Source organism: Netta rufina, assembly GCF_964035555.1.
Source record: "Netta rufina genome assembly, chromosome: 1".
Classification (NCBI taxonomy): Eukaryota; Metazoa; Chordata; class Aves; order Anseriformes; family Anatidae; genus Netta; species Netta rufina.
In genome coordinates, this window is record NC_140123.1 from 81,201,744 (window position 1) to 81,224,504 (window position 22,761).

At 39.8% G+C, this 22,761-nt stretch overlaps 1 protein-coding gene across 1 annotated transcript in view; it reads right to left on the reverse strand.

Moving 5' to 3' along the window:
• The window catches only part of ADGRG2 (adhesion G protein-coupled receptor G2), a 59,098-nt gene that overhangs the window by 30,676 nt on the left and 5,661 nt on the right, over nucleotides 1-22,761 (reverse strand). The window contains exons 2-4 of the mRNA XM_084289182.1: nucleotides 16,352-16,470; nucleotides 10,144-10,761; nucleotides 887-913 (exon numbers count right to left, since the gene is read on the reverse strand). Of these exons, the coding sequence (XP_084145308.1) occupies nucleotides 887-913; nucleotides 10,144-10,761; nucleotides 16,352-16,469 (763 nt within the window). The 5' untranslated portion in view covers nucleotide 16,470. The remainder of the gene's footprint in view (nucleotides 1-886; nucleotides 914-10,143; nucleotides 10,762-16,351; nucleotides 16,471-22,761) is intronic.

Consider the following 22,761-nt stretch of genomic DNA (forward strand, 5'->3'; position numbering starts at 1 on the left):
ATTGTACCTAAGATATTTCAACATCTCCACAAACTCAAAAGCTATTCTGTAATGTTACTAACAAAACACTAATTACACTGTAAAACAAATACTGTTGTGGCAGAAAACAGATACTGAAGTCCTCTGTGGAAAATCAGATGTTTTTGGTTAAACGTAATAAACACAGAGCTTCTGAAATGCTAATCCCTCACATGATTCCTTGCTTAGACTTTTCTTTTGCCTTACTAAAAACTAGTAATAGCTTCTTTCCAAAGAATAAACCTAAATATAATCTCTGCAACGGAAGGAGAATCAGAGTCATCTCAGTGACTTTTCTTGCAAAAATTACTGAAGCTATTTGCACCATGAAATACAAAATAAAGAGAATGATCTGGATAATTAATTTTAAAATATTTACATATTCTTAATTATCTCAATGAATTAAAAAGTCACAGCAGCAGCAATTTTCCTGCACGCTTTCTAAAATGCTACAACAATGAGAAAAAAATGACACAGAACCTTCATATACCTGTTATCTGATTTCTTTCAGGCAACATAGTAGCAGTTCCAATTAAGAAGGAAAAAGTTTTCTAGGAGCATAAGTTTATATATATAATTTATACACACACCTACAGACAGAGTTTTTTTAACACAACCATTTTATATATATTATTATGCTTGGAGTTCTGTTAAAATAACTTTTGATTACTTTTTATTTTGTGCTGTCAAAATGTTCATTTGTGTGAAAATAAATTGCTTGGAAAGTACTTGAAGTTTGTTACAGTAGAACTGAAAAGATGAGTTCCAGTTTGTGCAAACACAGCTTTACTGCACAGGCCAGTATTTCACCCGCCTTCAGTCAGTGTGACTAATCCTGCTGGTTTTATATTGACAAACCAATGCTCACCTGCAGGTCTGGTGGTTTCTTCCGTATCTGACAAGAGAATAAAAAGAACAAGCCACAATTAGGTCAGAGATCTAAGACTAGAGAATTTTGTAACAGTAAACAAAATTAAATAAAAAATACTCCCCTCCTCAAAAACAAACAAACACTAAAACACAAAAAGTAATAAAAGATAACAGGAGAAACCCAACATAGTCAAACCAAAGCAGAAGGCATTTAGCATATTCAGTTCTTCCCAAGAATTTCAGGGCCAGGCATTCAAATTAAGGTTCAGTCTTAATAAACCAGAACAGTGTGCTAGGAACTTAAGAGAACCAAAACCAAGAAGAAAGGACAGACGTGTACACTCATCAGCAATGGGTGAAACTCACCTAGAGCACTTACTGTCAATCAGTAAAGCCTTGAGACTATTACTCATGCACTAACCATTCCTACCTATTTTGGGAGGACTGAATGCAATCCTCCTGTTTCCCAGTTTGACCCCTAGTTTCTAACAGGACAAAACACCTTTGTTCATGCAGGTAAAAAGGACTATTAAGATGGGATTTTCTCTTCCAAACAGAGGCCAGAATCTCTACCTGACTTTTGTCTCCTTATAGATCTTTCCCTAAATCTACCTTCGCCTCATCAGGTAAACAGTCACTAACAAAATCATAAGAGACTATTTCTACTTAGTTAAGCAGGTCTTTGAGCTGCAGCAGGAGAATTAAAATCCCTCAACTGCTCCTGCCACTCTGGCAGACAGAATACTGCTCTAAAAAAAGAAAGTGCTGAGGACAACGTCTCAGTTCATCCTGCCCTCATCAGGCTTTATCAAATAAAACTGGAGAGGTGGGTAAGACAGGGATGTTTTACTCCATACTTACGTCTAAAATACATGGAATGTACTTTGCAAGCACACTTGCATCTTGTAGATGTTCACACGCCCAAGAGCCACACCACCAAGAGCATCTAAACAACAACCAGCTAGACCAGGCTGCCAGAGCTGAAGAGGCTCAGACAGACCTCTCCTGCACAACATCTTTATCTATAAAATGGAGAGATGTAGATTTGATGGCCGGACCACTCAGAGGATAAGGAATTGGCTGGATGGTTGCATTCAAAGAGTTGCAGTCAATGGCTCCATGTCCAGGTGGAGATCAGTGATGATGAGCAGTGTCCCACACTGGGGACTGGGGACTCAGTTGGGACTGGCCCTAATTAGTATCTTTACCAGCAACAAAGACAGTGGGATTGAGTGCACCTTTAGCAAATTTGCAGATGACACCCAGCTGAGCAGGGCAGGGAAGGGATGCCATCGACAGGGACCCTGACAGGCTTGAAAGCTGGGCCTCTGCGAACCTCATGAGGTTCAACAAGGCCAAGTGCAGGGTCCTGGACCTGGGTAAGGGCAATCTCAAACATGAATATGAGCTGGGAGAAGAATGGATGGAGAGCAGCCCTGAGGAAGAGGACTTCTGAGGTTTGGTGGATGAAATACTGAATATGAGCCAGCAATGTGCGTTTGCAGCCCAGGCTAAGGAACGCACCTCTTGAAGTATGAAGCATCTGACAGGACACCACACTGTTTCTGCCCACTAAAAAAATTAATCTACCCGGGGAATCTGACCTTAAGGTCATTCTCAGATACTTTTGAGCAGTTCGTGCAGATATACTCACTGCAGACACACTGCTTTTCCCATCCTCTACATCCCTTCAACCCATTTTGTGAATTTTGAGAGTACAAGTAGTATCCTGAGGTAGATAAGAAACCTTGCTCAATGACACATTTAGTACCGTAGGTTAGTCAGTAAGAAGACAGCAACGTCTAAAAACACCAAAAGCATGTAGTCATAAATTCAACAGCAAGGGGAACAAAACAAGCTAAAGACAAGCCGTGAATCTGGAGCTGGCAAACACAGCAAGTGATGGTGGCATGCATAGCTGTGGAGCACTTTTTCCTGGATCAGATATCTAATCACGACTTTCTTACATCACAGCATTCACATGCCTATTGTTGTTAGAAATTATCTGTAAGAAAGAGACTTTTCACTGACCAAGGTGCAGCAGTAGGTTCACTAACCAAGTATTTGATCAGAATCACCTTTGCATACAGAAAGGTGCGAGGAGGAGAGGCTGTCATACATGATTCAATTCCACTTACATTTGTCAACCCTGCTCCTCTGTTGTATTAAGAGATAGAAAAGAATGTGAATACAGTTTATTTGGAGAAGGATTAAAGTCCAATCCAAAATATCCCTAGAGTTGACATGCAGAAAGGAAAGTAAAATAATCAAAGGTGTGCTAGCCACAAGCACACAGAACATTAATTTTCCTTGGGTTCTATGGATAAGAGCAAGAAAATCTTTACACATGAGACCTGTTTTTATTTGCCTTGTGCATTTTCATGTGCAACACTCTTTATCTGCAGCAGAATAGCCTCTCTTGCACAAGAAGGGGTGTTTCTCAAGGAAAAGGCAACTCTGTTCAATGAGATAAGCACTGGTTTCTGTTCCTACCACGCATCATTAGAAGTGAAAGCAGCAAATCCCTTACCATCTTCCTACTACTTAGCACTGTTCTAACATAAAAAGCTGGCTACGTCAAGGTTTGCGAATTGTGTCAATGTAGGCAGAGGAAACTGCTCCAGTAGTATGAAACCAGTTCAGCAACTCTTGCCATTGCTCCACACCGCAGCTGTAAAAAGCTTACCTGGGAACCAGAATTCCTTGCACGGTAACAACCTTCATTTCCCATAATGACTTCTTAAGACAATGGGAATCAGCGCAGCCTTAGCAGCTCTGGTCTGTTAGGACACTAAATCCATCAGTAGTACTTAAGGCTAGGTCCACAAACCAACGTAGCTCTGATGGCACTGAACCTGTGAGCATTAGGACGTCTGAACTTCATCTCTATGTTAGGCATTGTAGACATCCCCAGGAGAGAGGCATTTCAGGGCAACGTTCACAATAGCCTGTAACCTGTAGTCCTTTTTGGAGATGAAGTCTCTACCTTTGGGTTACAGGTCCCAACTCTAGTTAATATATAGATATATAAATATATGTGTATATATATATATGTGTATACATATATATATATATATACAGCATTCCTTAGCACAAGAGATCGTGACTATCAGTTTACCTGCTCCTTTATGATGGGACAGTCTCTGCATGTCCCCCTGAGCTTTTTGCCAAACGATGCAAAATTCAAAAATGAATTCAGCCAAAGGGAAAGAAAGAAAGAAGGCTTTGTAAACAGTGGTCAAGATGGGAAAGGCAAGATTTGGGTTCTGGTCCCTGCACCAAAGGCATGGTCACTCACAGCATGCCCTTTGTTCAGTAACTTTTAGAAATAGAGAAAGCCCTTCAAGCATGAGCAGTGTAAAATCATCCACCTACAACAGGGAGAGTGAAAAATATCCTTTTCTCCTCCCTACATTAACCTACCTTATGGTCAGTACACTCCTCCTTTAAATTTTTGGAAAGGCAACACCCTCTCTGATTCACCTGTCTTCAGGCAGCCCCCTCTGCCAGGAGGAGCTCAGTTTTTCCAGGGTGGAGGAGTGAGAAGCAGCTAGAACCTGGCTGCAGATAACATCCTGCGAGTACTAACCTACTGGCAGCTGCTTACTGCTCCCCTATCTCAGGGAAACGGTGTTCCTGCTGACTAATATTGTTTTACCTAACATTTCATTATCTCCTTTAAACTTTTGCAGAAACCATTCTTTGAGCAAACCGACGACAGCAACTTGAGTGTTTTTGTAGAAGAAGGAGAAGAGAATCTGAGCTGTCAGGAACCACAGCCTGCACCTGGACACTTGCTGTGCCTTCAGCAAGGGCTGGGGACGGCAGAGCAGAGCACGAAGGGTCACCTATGCTGACCTACGCCTCTCAGGAAACCTTGTGAGAGATTGTAAGAGACCGTTCTTTCCCTTCAGGTCCATATTCCTATCTGAAATAGGCACTGAACTCTTCCTCAGCAGCAACAGACCTGGACAGCTGTAGAAGCATGGATCGTATCGCTGGCAGAAACACGTACATCTACGGACTTCAGTGTTCTGGGGCCTAGCTGGCAGGTTTATGAAATAAAATACCTAGAATTTTATGTGGATTAAATGAAAAGCATGCCAGAAATGAGAACAGCTTATACCATCTCTCAGGACTATTATTCCAAACCAAAGGCATGTCAGATTTCACAAGGAGATCATGGGCGGAATGTGAATGGAAGGGCACCAAGAAACACCTTGGAGGCTAAGCAGTAATGTCTCCCCAGGCTGACACCACAGAATGGCATTAGATGACCAAGACTATGTATTTCTGAGACCATCAGTTTTTGATTTACAAATACACACCAAGATACCAGGAATTGGTAAAAATTAGATTCTTGAACCAAGAAGTGGTAGCAAACTTAGTGCTGAAAGTTTTTCCACTGACAGATTCCATTGATTCAGGCAGGGAAAATGATTTGCATTGCAAATTCCGATCAGAAATGGGAATGTCAAAATTAAAGTTTTTGTTTTGAACAGATATATCGGATCCCCTTCTGGCTCAAAAAAAAAAAAGTAATTCAAGACATTGTACAATGAAAAGTGAATTCCATGCTGCATTTTTAATCCTTTCCAAACCCTCTTCTAAACATTCTCACAGGCAACAGCTCTCAGTACATGTGGCATTAGTCACCAGCACCGTGCAGCAATTACCCTCCACTTGTGTTCAGTGTTACTAAGACACAGCGGTGTGGCAATGCCCCTCATGAACTTGCCCATGAACAAAACTGAGAAGTTTGACCAGCAAAATGTCAAAGTGCTGATGTTCTACAATCCATCTACTTACCCATTTACCCATCTATATGCACCCAGAGTACTACACACCATTCTCATCTTCAAATTAAATCCGTGTTTTCTATTAAGAGATTGGGCCCCATTAACGTTTGATGAACTCCGCCAAACGAATCATCCTATTGTGCAAGGCATCAGTAACAGCAGCACGTAAAAATCTTCCCCAGCCATTCCACTGTAGACATACTGACCCCTATTGACTTTCTGTGCGAGGTAGATTTTGAGACACACTGGATAGGTTTATAGGATAAAACTAAGGGCGATATTAATCCCACATGCTATGCCTCTCATGAGGTAAGGTCTCTCTGAGTCTCAGAGGTGGCAGTATGGAAGGAGTGATGGGTTATCCCTGCTGGTCAGACAGAAGTGAAGGGAACAGTGAAAGCACTTGTTCACACTGCCACTTTGGCCAGTTCGTTTTAAGAAACCTTAACAGAAAATTTAGGTGCGCTATTTTTAACTCAGCTTTGATGCTAAACAGGCTATTTTGGAAATCTGCTTACCAACACAGGCTTTATCAAACTCTGACTGTTTAAAGATGTACATTAGAGGCTGAGGTGAATCAAGTCACCTCTTCTCTTGTAGGCTGATTTCCAAAAAAATATTTCTTTGGTACCGCAGAAGACGGAGCCAGGAGAACAAAGAAAGGAAAGGTCAAACATGCATTCTGTTAACAGGTACAAAGTAGAGCTGTACGTGACTCATCAAACAGGCACTCCAGAGTTATGTATTTTTCCCCGTCACATCTATTTACTTCCTTCAAGAGCTTCTAGAGATTTCTATAGCACTGTGTCCTTACAGTTCAAAAAAGAAAATGGTACTGGGGTAAATAATTTCTTTTTTTTTTAAATCTCCAGCTTCCACTCAGTAAACACAACAATATGGCCCAAAGTTTGGTACCCAACAGGCTGCAATGCAGACTGGACAAGTGGCAGCTACGTTTCAACCTTCTGCCTGAGCAGGTATAGCCCTGGGGCTCCAGCCTCGCTTCCTGGAAAGCTGATTCTGTCATCAGAAATGTAAACAGTTCACAAAATCTTTAAAAGGGATTATATGAGCCTAAGTCACACCTCCTACTGCTCGTGCCTCCAAACCAGAGCTGTAGCTCACGCTGAAATTTTCCTCACCCTTGAGCATTCAAGGGCAAAAGAGTCACGCGGGGTGCTGGCAACTTCCCATTGATATTACTTTGTTCCCACAAGCCTGGAAACCTCCTCCAGCAACATCAGTAACAGGTTCATCCATATAGGGAGTAAAAAGGACACATGGAAAAAAAGGAACACCACCTTAATCTTAAAGGTTGGGCAGGATGGTTTAGAAAAATTAAAATGTCGCAATCCTACACTGAATTGTATTTATGCAAAAAAATGCAACCAAAGGCTACAGACCTTGGAATCCTGTTAAATATTAGGGCACCGATCCCACAACTGAGGTGACAGCTTCACATCCAGTGACACTACTTTTAATTATGCCACTGGTCATGTATTTCATTTATTCCGTGAAATCTGTAAAAGATACCCTGTCATCTCCGTGCTCGGTGCATAAATACACAGTGTAACCGTTTGGATATTTATATTTGGGTTAAGAATGTTACTGCTTAATATGTAACTGAAATGATTAATGTTTAAACAGTAAACTTCTTCCACTTGTCAAGTTACTACTAAAGGTGACTTGCAAATATCCCATGCAAAAAAATGACAGCGAAAATTGTTGCTCACAAATGACGAAAATTTCTTTGCAAGCATTTAGCATTTTAAACTGACCCATTTTTCTATGTCATTGTATTCTCTTCAATCACCCAGAGCTTTGTATTTCTTAGTACCTTTTTTTTCTTGGATTTTGCAGAGACTATAGTGTTATCACTCACGTTGTCCACGTTAAGGTCTGTAGCAAAATAGGAATCAAAAAGCAAACTACTTTGCAAAAGTTCAGCTTGTCTTTTGAGTGTTTATTGTGTGTGTAAATCTTACCAGAATGAGGACTCTGGTCCTTCTAAGACCTGACACGGATAAGAAGAAGCTAGGCAAATTCTTGGTACTCTGTATAACCATTATAAAAATACATAAGACCAAAAGAAAAAGGTATAAAGAGTCAACAAAAGGAAAGGCAGAAAAAAGGAGGTAAAGAAACAAGCTGGTAACGTGACACTATGTAAATCTAAACTCATTAATGGAGTGAGTCAGTGCCTATGAGACACCAAGTAGATAATGGCTCACACTGCACGAAGATCTTGAGAAATCACAGAAATCATGGTAACCCTTGACTTTTTACAAACTGTTGCTTTATGTAGGCACAAAAAGCCCACTGGATCGTGACAAAATTCTGAAACTTGTCCTCTGGCACAATTACGACCGCCATCGATCACTTCCTTTTCACCTCGTCTGTCTGCACAGGAAGCACAGCCCTTGCCAGTTACGTTCTTTGCAGCTGCAAAATCGGATCTTCCAGAAGACTTACTATTCTTAGTCCTGCTGTTTTACCAACAGCAGACAAGTCCCACAAACCAGATAATTTTTTACACAGGAAGACCAAAGAACTTTTAGAAAGAAATCCAGTTGTAAGGATTGGACCTACTAGGACCATCAGTTCAAGTTGCCTTACACTATTATATACTCCTCCAGTCAATATTTCTTCTTTGTTTAACTGCTGTACTGATATTTACTAAGTATGTGCCTTTCACAGGCTGACTTTTTCTGGAGGGAGGGGAGGCAATCGGCAAAAATGCATCCATTCCTGACAACAGGCAAATACACTGTTAAAAAAAAAAAATCCAGTGAACTTTTATTTGAAAAGCTGTTATTCTTCCAAGTTACCTAGAAGAGATAACTTAAGTTTGACAGCAGAGATTGCCTCTTGTACTGAAACAGACCTCTGCCAGCAGAATTAAAGTTCAGTTTGGCTAGGCAACAAGAGCTTTGGAAACCTTGCACAGTCACTAGAGAGCTCCAGCTGTTAGACAAAGGATTCCACAACCCCAGAAATTACTTATCCTAAAATCACTAAGCATTTGTGGCTGGGGCTGGGTGTTGCCTAACCTAGATGTCCTGAGATGGTCAAGGATGCTCTGCATTCAGGGCAGAATGGGCTAGAACTGGAAGCAAGAAAGTAACCAGACACACCACTCTGACCAGTATTAAGTCTGTTATCTGGAATGATCTCTCTCAAACCTTCCTCGTACCAGCCTTTTTGTCTGGTGGCCAGAATGTTCTCCCTCTCAGTCTTAGGGTTGCATTCCTTCAAACACAATCACACAAGAGCAAAAGACAGATATCCTTTCTTCAGTTCTTCTCTCAGATCACATAACCCAACAGAGAAGATGTGCTCCCAGCCACAGCATCAGTCCAGCAGAAGCATTTCATTTGTTATGTGACCCGATGTTAAAGGCATCCACCATGGGGCCTGGTTTGTCTGAGGGTTTTCTCTCTCTCCCAGAAAAAGAAGTCTGCACAACCTATTTTCATGCCCTTCCTACAATTGAAATATACCCGGTCAGGGAGTGATTTTAATATTACATAGTTAAATAGTATTTATTGGTTTTCACAAGATGGGTAGGTACAGTTTTTAACGACAGAGATGATTAAGACTAAAACTGGTGCCACAGTCCGACTGAAGCACCTATGCTATGTAAGAGTTTTAGGAATCAAGTGAGTTAATCACATTACAAACTCTGAAAGCCTTGGGAGTAATACCATTTACTGTAGCTGATAAATGGGATCCTACCCAATTTTGATTTAAGTTTGTCTTTTATGTCAGTAGAAAGAATAGCAAAAGCTAGAAAGAAGATTATTCTCTTGCTTTTACTCTATTTCAAGTCTATTAAAACTCAATTTCTCTGACAGTCAAATTTTGTTTCGTTTTAAAGGTTTTCATGGTTCTTTTTCAGGTCAGAGAGGAATTTTGAGAATGGTATGGGAAACCATTTGGTCATTTTAATAAAGGAGGACATTACTGATACAGAAACAAGTAGAAATCGGAGCATCCAGTAACCTTTAAAGATGTAGACCATACCATGTGCCAATGAAGAAGTGAAAATTTGCACTCACTGAAGTCCTCACTCTGCAAATGTGCAAAATGAGGACAAGCAATGCTTTCCTCTGTATTTATTCCCAGAACAGAAGGTGTATAAATGAATTAAGATGACATTGACAGAAAGCCCTAATACTCCACGGAGTTTCAGTTGGATGCATCCTCCTCTCATTGCCATTACATGGATAGCAGACAGATACAAATGTTGGAGCAAGTTGAAAGTCTTCAAAAAGCATAGCAGCAATCCTCTAAATCTGTACGAAAGCTGTTGAGAGCTGCAGATCCCCACATGATTTCTTTAAGCATTTAGTTAGAAATTACCAATGGACAAGGACTTTGGAATAGAAATATTAGAAACATTGAGATCAACTTTTCACAAAAACTATTTTAGAAACAGGGGTGTGATGGTACTTACCACATGGCAAAGAGTTATCCTCTTCTATTGTCTTATTATAGACCCAATCCTCCTTTCTCCAGCGCACAACACTACCATCTCTGCAGTCCTTGGCAAGTTTTATATTTGCTTTATCCCACATTCTGAACATGTACAGCTCCCCGGCCATACCCAGGTTAGGTGATGTCGCTGTACCCGGCAGCCTTGCACAGCCAAGTAAAAACTGCCCTTTTCCAGGGAGATCCATTTTTTCAGGTAGTTTCTTGTTTCCTTTTTTTGTTCCATTTATGAATAACTTTACCTCCTTGTCTTCACTTTTCCACTGGATACATATTTGATGCCAGGTATTTTCATGAAGCACTGCTGACATATTTATTTGATTTCCAAACAACCATATCCCCAATTTACCATGATCTCCGGTAAGTCCAAGATCATACTTATTTGCAGAGATATTGCTGGTAGGTGTTTCTTGATTATACACATATGCTGTCCAGGGACTACTCGAGGAATTTAGCTTGAGGCTCACACAAACGGTGAATTCTCTCAAGGAAAGCAGAGAAATTCGTGGTGACATAATCCAAGGATCTTCACATTCGGTCTTAAAGACTGCTTTGTATCGTCCTAGGAAATCCTCGTGATCTAAATAAAGAAAAGGTGATTTGTAAAATTACTTCTTTTTTGAAAGGATCTTCTATATGAATGTTATTCAGCCATGTAAGTACCTTTTCTAGGTATTTACCTAAGAGTTTTCAAATGACATATTATCAAACGTCTTCATATCCTTCTCGTAAGCTATTTTCTGGCAGTGGGGAGCAACAAATTTGGAGGCAGTTAATCAATCCTAGCTTCTCAAGAAGGCTTTGAGATAAAACTCATGCACAAGATGAAGTACAATCATGTAGCTCCCTAAAAAGGCACTCAAACTACAGGCAGGAGGCAAAGACAGAATCACATTTCAGTTCCTGTTGCCAAGACCACACAGGTATTTTGCATTTAATAGACAGCGCATAAAATACAGGCACAGAGTTAGAAGAATCATAGAAGGAACTATAAGTCTTACTGCCTTCTCATCTCCCAGACTTGCACGCTGCTTTTCTGAAAAATGTCGTGCTCCTTTGTGCTTTTTTTAAAAAACAGAAAAAGAAAAAAAAATCAACAACAACAACAAAAAACACACCCTGTGATACCGGCACAGCTTCAGCAGGAAAGGTAGAAAATAGCCATATTCTAGAAGAGAATGAACTTGGGTAAATTTCAGGAAATGTGGCTTGGAGTCCCTGCTTTGTTTTAAATTTAATCCCATCCAGCCCCCACTCCCAGTTCTCTAACAGAGCATTTAGTTGCAGAGACATCCAGTCTACGAATCCCACATCTACTTAGGCAGAGATGGCAACCTGGAGTTTAACCATGAAAATACACAGAATTTTAGGTGCTAACTGTAAATTTACTGGTGAAAGCAAAGTGTCAGGCTATGTCAACACTGGTAAAACCAGCAGTGCTGTGGAATACCTGAACTACTTGAACCTGATCTTAATTGTTAAGTTCTTGTTGATGCCTCATTTCCTCCTTTGTCCCACTACAGGTAAGTACAGGCTTTTGTGGCTGTAGACGTAAGCTCTCTGGAGTGGGGACTGACTCTTCACTTCTGAAAAAAGGCACATCCCAGCTATACAATCATTATCATGATTGCTTGCTTTATTGTGCACCCATCAGCAACAACATGAATCCAAAAAAAAAAACCCTCCCGTGGGATGTGTAATGGAATTATGGGAAAATGAAACAGCGTGGTAGATGCCAAAGCTCTATAAAAGAATACATTACTGATAGCTTTAGGAAGGCATTCATTTATCAATATATGCAGAGCTTTTATGTACCCTCCAGAAAAGGTATGTGAGTAATGACGACTGAATCATAGCAGAGTAAGCTTGGTCAATATACAAATAAAGTTTTTTTTTCATTAGCTCCCCTGTGAAAAGACAAACCTTGAGGCAACTGGGATCCAGGCCTTCTTTTCAAGGCATGTCCCATTCATAGCCCTAGCTAGCTGTCAGGGTCACTGCCCACTCTTCTCTGATCATCTCAGCCCACCAGCTTTCCTCGGGACAATTCTGAATCAGGAATTTGCTCGAATTTTGTCCCTCGATCCTGGGGCTGCCAAACTTCTTTTTCAATAGCAATGAAAAACAGGAAAACATTCCTAATTGTGGCAACTCCAGCTTGATACATACAAGCTACCAGAAAAAGTTTTAAACAAAATATTTATTGATCCATTTTCATGGAAAGTCACTGATAATTGCTCTTGTGACATACTAGAGCTCGGAGATTCCCTATGTGACGTTAATTAGCAGAAGCTTGCAGGCATCTTTCACAACCCTGAATCATTCCTAAAGTTCAGCATACACCACGGTAGTGCCATGCAAGGCTAGAGACCAAGCGGACTTGAAGAACTCTTGAGTTTTCAGGCCAGATCAAGTGAAATTCCTAATTAGCGGAGAGTAGATTTTTAATGGTGAGATTATGCTTAGCATTGTTCTACACATCCTGGCAATGGATAAGTGAAACAGACTTGTTCTAACGAGAAGCAATAGAACTACTTCCCCCCTCCACCACACCCTAAAGCATGAGTTCACTCATTCACTTTGGCCATTTGTCAGAGCGCATCAGGCAAAATCTGGTATGCTCAGCAAAGAACAGTTCAGCATAGAAAACTAGTTTTTAAAATGTGACTTAAAAGCTGGGGTGAGGAAGACTGGGTGGGGGGAAATGTCCCAGAAGTGGAGTTTTTTGGATACAGACTCAAATGTACCCTTTTTAGTAAAAGGCAGGCTGCAATTAAAATCAATCTTTTACTTTCCAGTTTGGACAGAGCACAATGAATCTGACTATATGAAGGAAGCAGAGAGCTAGATGCACAGTCACATGCTAACAATTGTGACATAGGCCCCCTAAAGAAAAATAATTGCTTAACTTTTTCACTACTAAGTAGGAATTACACTGGAGGTTTTGAAAGATCTGTAGCTGCTGTTCCTCATAGTGCTTACGTCAGCAATTTATTTGCATGAATCAAATGCCCTCCAAAATTCCCGTAAGCAAGATTGAGTATACAGAGATGGCCAAAGTGACCTGTGAAGGAAGTCTCCTGACACAGCTTCAAAACATGCAGTCACTGTTAACAACCCAGGATCCCTTTATCTTTCAAAAATTGGAAGTCCATGTTAATCAAAACTTGAGACATCAACAGCAGACCTGATTTTGGAAGTGAACAAATTCTGAGAGCGGCTTGATTTCATGTTAGGCAGGGATGAAAAATCATAGCACATTCTTGACAGGTGCCTGACACTATGAAGTTGTCAAGGTAGCCAAAGGGCAAGCCAGACATACATATATACAAGCAGTTTGGAGAAACGTGAGGCTTCAAAGAGGACGTGAACTTGCAGATGATGGCTGTCTTGATGCAGGTAACCAAGAGAAATGGAGCAAAATGAGATCAATCCTGCTGATGATTCTCCTACAGTGCTTTGTGTCGTTCAGGAAGACTTTTGTCGATCAGTATGCAAGGCCTGATGAATTAGTTTAAAGGAACAAAAGAGTTTACTTAGAGAGGTCTACCCTTCACTATTTAAAGCCTTGAAGAAACTGGGATGTCTGGAAAACTTTGTCCCAAACAGTTTGTAAAAAAAAAAAAAAAAAGTGTCAAAAAGTGGTGCCAAAGCTAGAGACCTGATACTAATCTTGTTTGAATTGTTATAGTAAAGGCTTGAAAAACTTCGTGTGGCCAGTCAATCCAAAGAACACTGAAAAAATGCATAAGAAATCATAACCACAATCAGAAAATGCATTTCAGTGGTCCAAGTGGAACACACAGCACAGCACTAAATTAGTTAGAAATTAATTATCAACATCATCTTAGCTAGGTCTGTTAGATATGTGGGTGGATGCAATACAAGAAGGAGGTAACATTACTTCAAAGCCCTGGAAGTTCTGTTAATGATCGTTTATTTTCTCTGGTACTTTTGGGCTGTGGCCCACCCTTGACCCTAGAAGTGAGGAGCTGGAACTGGCTGTCCTTTGCCAGGGGCATTCTGAGCTTACGATTAGTTCCTGTGGGTCCAGACAATACAAATCATGTTTGGAAACCTGCCCGTCCAATGTACCTTTATCACCACTGCACAGAAAACATTGCATGGGAGAAAGAATGTTCCAAAAATCTTCAGATTAAGAAAAATAAGCACAAACCACCAGATGGAGTCAAGGAAACTCCATCCAGTAGGAACTAGGGTCTGACATTTCACGGACATTTGCTGTACTCACACACTTTATCTATTTCAGAAATGCAAATTGTTGCATTTCATCTCTAACAGATGCAAGCACTGGGGTTTTCACCCTCACGAAAACTAAGAGCATTCACTTAAGCGTGCTCTCTCAAGCACTAGAAAAAATCCTTAAGTGCATACATGTACTTTCAAACACCTAAAACAACCTTTTTCCTTTTCAAAAAGTAAAACAGAAGTGAAACAGAAATGCAACCTCTCTTTCTTCGAAAATTTCAGGTCGTAATAACTGATATCTCTAGAAGAGATGGTCAACCATAGGTAATAAGAATTAGACCTGTAGGATTCTTTCAGTACATTAACTGCTATCATTTTCCTTACACTACTAATAGCTACTATATGAGTACAATTGAGCATTAGTTCAGTTGCGTCTTCCCTTCAGTCTAAACAGTCATGTGTATATGCATATGCGCAATCTGGCTTTTAACCAGTAACAACATCCATTAATTTCTGTACATGTGTTTGCCACCTGTAACACATTTGGGTTGTTACACTCCATTAAAATGACATCATAAAAATCCTGATGTATTCCATCTAGAGCTGATAGCTGTTCTTAATAATAAGTTTAAACTTTCTACATATGGGTCACTTGATTCTGCTGAATGTCTTGGAAATCCGAAGCTAACAACTGTTTCTTCAAAACAAATTTTGTCCCTTGTTTTCATTCACAGCCCTATTGAGATATATGGGGATAAACTACATCGTATTATCCAGTGTCCTATTCATCAGAAGGAACACAGGCAGTTCTTCCCTCTTCATACTTTATGGAGAACACAAACATACGTTGTCACCTTAGTTGAGAAAGGAACTGAGTAAAGATGCTGCTGACAATGCTAACAGCCTAAAACCTAAACAAAACAACAGACAAGTAAACAGACAAGAGTGTAGAACCATAAATAAATCCTTGTATCAGTTTATATCTTCTTGAAGGATTACTGTCTGGCAAGTCAAGCATAATTAAAAGACAAAATCCCTCTTTGCTTGCTTCCTCAAAACTAGCAGTTGAACTGTTAGAAACTGACCTTCTGGCGTACAATAACATGCACAACACAGGAGGCAGCTCTAAAACTAAGCATTAAGCAAGTGACAAAAAAACTCCTGTAATTTTGTAATATTCCAGGCCTGACACTAGCATGATTAATGCATTAAACACTACCAATGCAAGAAGTTTTACAAATGACATGCACTGTATCAGTTGAGGTCCAGAGTAGTGAGACTTGCACATGCCAGCTTACAGAACAACAACAAACAGAACACAGATTTGCTGCTTCTACTGTACCTCATACACAAACATCACCATACCAGTTATTCAATTTCTACTAGAAATGACAAGAAGCATTTATTTTTCATTTAGTGTTATATAAAAAGCATACAAAGCATACAAGGTCAAATTTGAATACATCATTTCTGTTACATGTTTTGGACCTTATTATCTTTTCCATAGCCATATTCAGATCCACAGCCAGAAACAATGTGGGAGCTTGTTAATGTTCATATCTGAACTATGTACAGTGAAGCTAAAAGGATCTTGAGATGTTTGTGAAAGAGAAGTATAAAACATTTAATAGAGGCTCTGTAATGGTAACAATGCCATTTCAAAAAATTGCAAGAAAGTAGTTTGTCTTGTTATCATGTATTGTATTTATATTCTTTCCTCATCCATAGACCAAAATAAGTTACTACTGATGACTTCTTGTGAAAACAAATACTGTGAATTTAGGGTTTGTATATCCCAAGTGAGCATTGTTTTAATTCTTGCTAATGACAACTGTTCCCTTTGATTTCAACAGGGCAGAAACTTGTTCTGTTCTGAATATATCCAGAAGTCCCACTCACCAAGACTAACATTGCTCATTTGGAATACCAACACTAGATGAATCAGGAAAAATGTGTCTTACCTTTGCCTGCTGTAGCCAGGAACAAATGAAGTAAAAGGACTGCTAGAGCAATCCTGAATCTCAATAAAATGTGCTGTATTCTGCCAACACAGCAGTGCTGTTTTCCCCAGGCAACCATTCTAGAAGAAAAAAAATGAATAAATTAAGCACAGTGACTATAAAAAACATAGGTGCACAAGCATGATAAATGACTCCTGGTTTCCAACCAAGGAGTGCAATCTTTTCAACAGTGTTATACTATTGGGCATACATTGTACACAAATACACAAACACTCTGTAGAGTGCTGGCAAGTCACCAGGAATGAAATATCTGCTTGCTGGAGGAAAAAGAAACAAAACACTCAAGCTCTAATTCTCTGAAGAATCACAAAGACATCAGATCACAACCATGAGTCCTTCCACAAGTAAAGCTTTCAATATCTGAAAAGCAAACAAACAAACAAACAAAAGCAAAACACAAACAAAACAAAACAAACACAGAAGAAATAGCCTGAGGAGCTTTTCCAAAAGCTTTGTTAATCTCAGAAAGTATATGGGAAGCACGTCTTTGGTTCCCCACCCACAGGTTCTATTACCTGACACTTTAATAGCCAAAGTGGGAATCCCTACGGAACACACAAGACTTTGATACCCAATCCTCGTCTCATTCTCAAAGTAAAAAGTTACTGCAAAGCTCAAAAAATTTAAAAACATCAAAAGTCACTGTGTGCAGAACATTCCTGCAGTATATCATCAAAACCCAGTTCCTCCACATCTCTTCCTAGGGATGGCTGCTTCAGGTGAGCAGTGGGACATGGTGCTGAACCTGCCTCCTACTATAAGATACAACACTCTATGAAATGATACATTTTTAGTCAGATCCTTGCAAAAAAAAGGTACATTTTCTGGATATTTTGCATGCTGAAAGAACCAGTAAGTGAAACATTCATGTGGTTTTTGAATGCATTAGCTCTTTAATGAAGCATTTTAGAGACTCATAGTACAAGTGATGCAATGGTTGATTCTTAAGATAAATGTAAAGCAGTAAACTTTATATATTTATTATACATCTTTGATGTATCAGCTTTATGGCAGATCAGAGCATTCTGCATGACATCAGAAGTTTAATTTGGCCTTCGTGAGTTTAGTGGACTTATGAGTGTATTGATTAGCACTGAAAAAAAGTTTGCAGTCATTCTACCTGTAAACTTTATTGCATTTTTGTACATACTACATCAGGCTTCAACAGGTTTCCTTCTATTTGGGAACCGTGAACTGTGAATTCCTTCAGGTGTTGTAAATTCATGCTAGGGTTGGAGCTAAACTGATTTTTTCCAAGCTTTTATATTAATGTAAATATTTATTAGCCTAAAATGGTTACTATGGGCTGAACACTCCAAGTAAAGTGCCTTGGGAATAAACTGAGAAATAATAAGTGAGTGAAGTTGCTTGGTAATCAACACTTTGGAAATTGATTAAAATTACATGCAAATAAATAACACAAACATAACAGCGTAGCACAGAAAACAAAGTAATGGCTTTATAAAAATTAGAACTGTGCAACATTTTTGCCAGCCAATGTTTCCACCAGTTACACAGTAGGTGATATTTCTAGCAGAAAAGTTAAATCATACTGATTGTATTGAAGCAGACTGATCTAGATGGTGACCATAGTGCTTCCATTTTGCAGATGCTGGATGCCACACTTAAAACTGAAATACTCTAAGGAAATAAGTCAAATTGTGGCAATACCATGAATGACATCTGCATGGGTGCTGCAGATGTTAATAAGTAGGAAGAAATGCTCCTGATAAAAGGAAAACAAAGATTAAGCATACTAAAACTGAGAGAAAAAACATGGTATGCTAAAAGAATGGATACAGCTAACATGGACAATTCTATGCAGGAATGGACCAAACCAGACAAAAATAAATAAAAAAAAAAAAAAATCAAGAAACTTCAGAAGCCAACTGGCTTTCTAAAGATTTGCAGGAAACATATCCTATCAGGCATTTCCCAAACCAGTGTTCAGCTTGTCCTGAACACCTAAATATCATCTATTAATAAAGCTCTTCTGTCCCATTCACATTGCGATTCTTCATTTCTCAGCAGCAGAAACAAGTGACACTAGAATTGGTGTTGTCCTACCATATCACCATGAACAGATAGTTACTGTACTAAAAAAGAGATTTCCCCATAAAGTGAAGGGATAGATGGGCAGCTTGGCTTTGCTTGGAAGTGACCTGATTTGAGATGAGAATGGGAAGTGGGAGTAAACAGAGAAAGTACACACAGCTTTTAGTTGTGTGTTTCTTTCAACACTCTTAAATTGTATCGTAGACGGACCATCCTTGACGTTGTCAGTCACAAACACTTGAATCCGACAGATGTTAAAGCATGACATTTTTTATTATCAGTTTTTAAGGATCATTAGTGTAATTCTGCTACTTAATTTACTGACCGCAGAGCCCAAAAATACTCAGTGTATAATATTCAACACCTACAAGTTTAGTAATTGGTGTTGGTAAGTACTGAAGCAAACTCTTGCCCTGTATCCGACATAATCCTGACTCAGAATGCCCCTACAGTCTCTGCATCTCTTTTCTTCCTCAAGCCTCAGGTCTGCAAAGAGATGTACATGAAATTAGACGACTAGGACAAAGGTTTACTTCCATACCTTCAAGCATGCCCTCTGTTTGGTCTGGCAGACCTCCTTACGCAATCCCTTTAGTGCCTCACCCACTACAAAGGACTTCATTCTAAGCATCCAAATTTGAGGGTAGGAGCCAAGAAATCCCTGTTTCTAATTCCAGATCTGCCCTGAATGCACCGTAGCCCTTAGGAGTTTGAACAGACCTTACTCTAACTCAGGCATCCCACAGTGAACTTTGCTAATATTTGTCCAGTGATTAAATGAAAGGATGTAATAAATACTTTCCGCACATTTAGATTTTAATCCCCCTTGTTGGGTTTATTTTTTCTGGGCATTGTTCGCACTTCCTGAGATGGGCCTGGCAAAGATAAATGAGGACAGAAGCACAGATTCTTGTTGACAGAATCAAGAATATATCAAGAATTCTGAGGCTATTCAAAGTTATGAATGCAAATTAATGCTCTCAGGAAGCAGTAACAGACAGATAGTAGCAAAATGAATGAATATGTAAAGGGAAATCCAGACATGGTCACTGCTCGGTTGACTTTTTCAAAGACCTTCAGCATTTGTGCTAGCTCATTATTTGTTCCAGTGTCTAGTGAAAATTACTACAAAAAAAAAAAAAAAGTTAGGAAATGACATTAGTGCTGCTTTCTTTTTTGCAACAATCTTGTTGACACACTATCAAAGAAAAAAGATCCTACTAGCTTTGAGAGTTCTTTTTTTTAAAGCAAGATGTGAAGTAGGATTTCACCACATCTACTGAAATGAGATCATGCAATACATTCCAAAATGTTTGGACATCATGTTTCTGTTCAACCTATTTTAATCCCCTCTTTGTACAGGGATTCTAAAGATATTCTCTTAATTCTAAAAAGTAAATTCATCATAAATATACATTTGTGAACATTATAGACAGGTGTAAGTCAATTTTTTCATTCATTCGTATAACCGAACAATTTCATTGTTCATTACAATAGATTGATAGAGTATGACTCATAAGCCCAGCATGAATCTGCCTAGTTTTAGCAGCAGGAAGAAAAATTTTTTTGCTTGGAAATCAAGCAAATCTAATCAAGTGCAACAGCTCCTGGGTGTAACTACTGAACCACCCACATGTGGGAAAGAATTCTACACAGAGACCACAGGTAAAGATGTTGTCATAACTTTCTGGTTGTCATAACTTTCTCACTTGCTATTCTCAAATAACAACTAAGCAACTTGTATTTACAAAGAGCTAACTGCCTGAAGTAGAAGAGAATATTCAATGACTTTCAGAAATTCAGAAAGCAGGAAATAAGAACTGAGGTATAAATCTGTTCCATCCTGTTTCCTCTCCATTTAAAGTGCTGTATTTTGACCAGTGACAGGCTTGTAGCCTTGGTACCCAGGTTTCAGACTACTTATCACAGCTTGTCATTAATTTGAAAGTGACATCAGAATTGGAAGACCTTTCCTTAAAATAAATAAATAAACACACTTTGAAAACTTAGATGGTTGTTTTGCACGTTGTGTCACAAGTTGCAGTTTTGCATTGGCATCACACTCTCCAGAACTTACAGAGGGTACTGGAAACAGCCAGCAAGAAGTCTACAGAGGCGTCTGTATTCTTACCATTACTGTTAGCTGCCTTATGTCATGCTATTTTATTAGCTTTCTGATGGCATCGTCCTTCAACACGATGGGAGTTTTGCCTGCCTAAGGAGCACAGTTTCTGCAGGAGCTGTTACTGAAATCTAACAGACTGACCAGGACAAACACTGTGTCAGCGAGCCTGCTGCAGATGGATAGGCAAAATAGGGCCATGAAGGTCGTAAGCTAAGAGCAACTTGTGAGAGTAGGCAAAGAAAATTGCTAAAACCAAGGCCCGTAAGGTATCACTCTGCTGTACCCACCTTTGTACCTCTGAAAGGTAGGTAGCACTACTTGTAGCTGATTTTTTGCAAGCACTTCAGCTCACCAGTCAGTCACAGGCACACACCTTGAAGAGGGCTCAGAGGTGCCCCAGGAAAGCAGGCATGCTGAGAGTCCAGCGGGAAGGCAGAGGAGATGGGGCCAAGCATCTGCAACCAGCCTCCAGGGTGGCTGCCTGGCGCAGCTCCACGCAGCATGCAGCAGGAGAAACTTGGGCTGCTTTCCAAGTCTGCACCCGCAGTGACCTGTGGGGATACCCGGCCTTCCTTCAGCCACTTCTTGCCTTGTGTTAGGTTTTCTATAGGCTTAAAGGCATAAAAATACAGCTGCTTGCACCGTATTGTACTCCGTTAAGTCAGCTTTTGAAAATGACATTCACATTTTACACTGCTTGATGAATATATCTATTTATTGACAGTTGTTAAAATGCAATAAGCTGTTGGTTCTCTCGTGCTAAGCTTTAGCCAGAGCAGGTTCTCACAGCCAACGCATAAACTGTTGGTAACAGAAACTCATGTTGGAAATTATAGCCCAAAGCAATCAGTCATTTACTTCTGACTAGGCTGTCCACCTCAGGCTGTTTTGTTCAAATCACACTTATTTCATCCATAGTCACTGGGGCCCAATTTGCCTACTTGCACAGATACCCTCTATTAAGATCTTGGGTTTTTAAAAAATGAATTTACTAAATAGAAATGTCTGTTGAGGAGGAGGCTGAGAGAACTGAGGTTGTTCAGCCTGGAGAAGAGAAGGCTCTAGGGAGACCTTACAGTGGCCTTCTAGTACCTAAAGGGAGCTACAGGAAAGCTGGGGAGGGACTCTTGGTCAGGGGGTGTAGGGATAGGAGAAGGGGGAATGGCTTTAAACTGAAAGAGGGTAGATTTAGGTTAGATCTTAGGAATATATTCTTCACTCTGAGGGTGGTGAGGCACTGACACAGGCTGCCCAGAGAAGCTGTGGGTGCCCCATCCCTGGAGGTGTTCAAGGCCAGGCTGGATGGGGCTTTGGGCAGCCTGGTCTGGTGGGAGGTGTCCCTGCCCATGGCAGGGGGTTGGAACTGGGTGATCCTTGTGGTCCCTCCCAACCCAAACCATTCCATGATACACTAAAAATCAACGTTAAGATTCTGCCTGTTCTTTTGACAGTCTGCATTATTCAAATCTTTACCAGGTGATAAAAGGCAGAAAAGAGCCAAAGAAACATCATATTGCCCAGGTCTGAGAACTTCTTACTGCCTTTAATTACTTTCAGAAACGGAAGACTACAGACTTCTTCCATCAACCCCTTATACTTTCCAGACTGGAACCAAAATGTAGTAAAGTTTCTATGTTATTTTTAAATTTTGGCAGGAGCAAGTTAGATGTAATAGGGAGGACGCTATGTTGGAAAGTCTTATGTCACTGTGAATTTTGGCACATATAGCATCCACCAACTTAAGAGCAGAAGTAGCACCATCGATTTAAAAATGTAGTTCCAGGTGTTTGGTGTTTTATTAAATGCATTTTTCCAGAAGACAGTAATAGGATTATTACTCTCTGACAATAGTTTGTTTTTCACTAATTCTCTTCAGTATTTATCAAAGTTTATAAAGTCAGGCATATTGTGTTCTACGAAATCCAATCACTTCGTTCAGAACATCAGCTTTTGCTAAAACTGCAATGGTAATGAGAAGAGACAGCTCAAGAAATCTCCAAACAAGTCCTCATGACACGAACCTTTACTCCTTTCAAATGTATTTAATCTTTTACTTTTTCGTAAATTGTCTTACAGAGCGCAGCAAGCTGCTTGGTTACACACACTGGCTCTCTGTAGAACTTGTAACTCTGTAGTTCGTTTCTTAACAGAAGTACATGGGAGGAAAAAT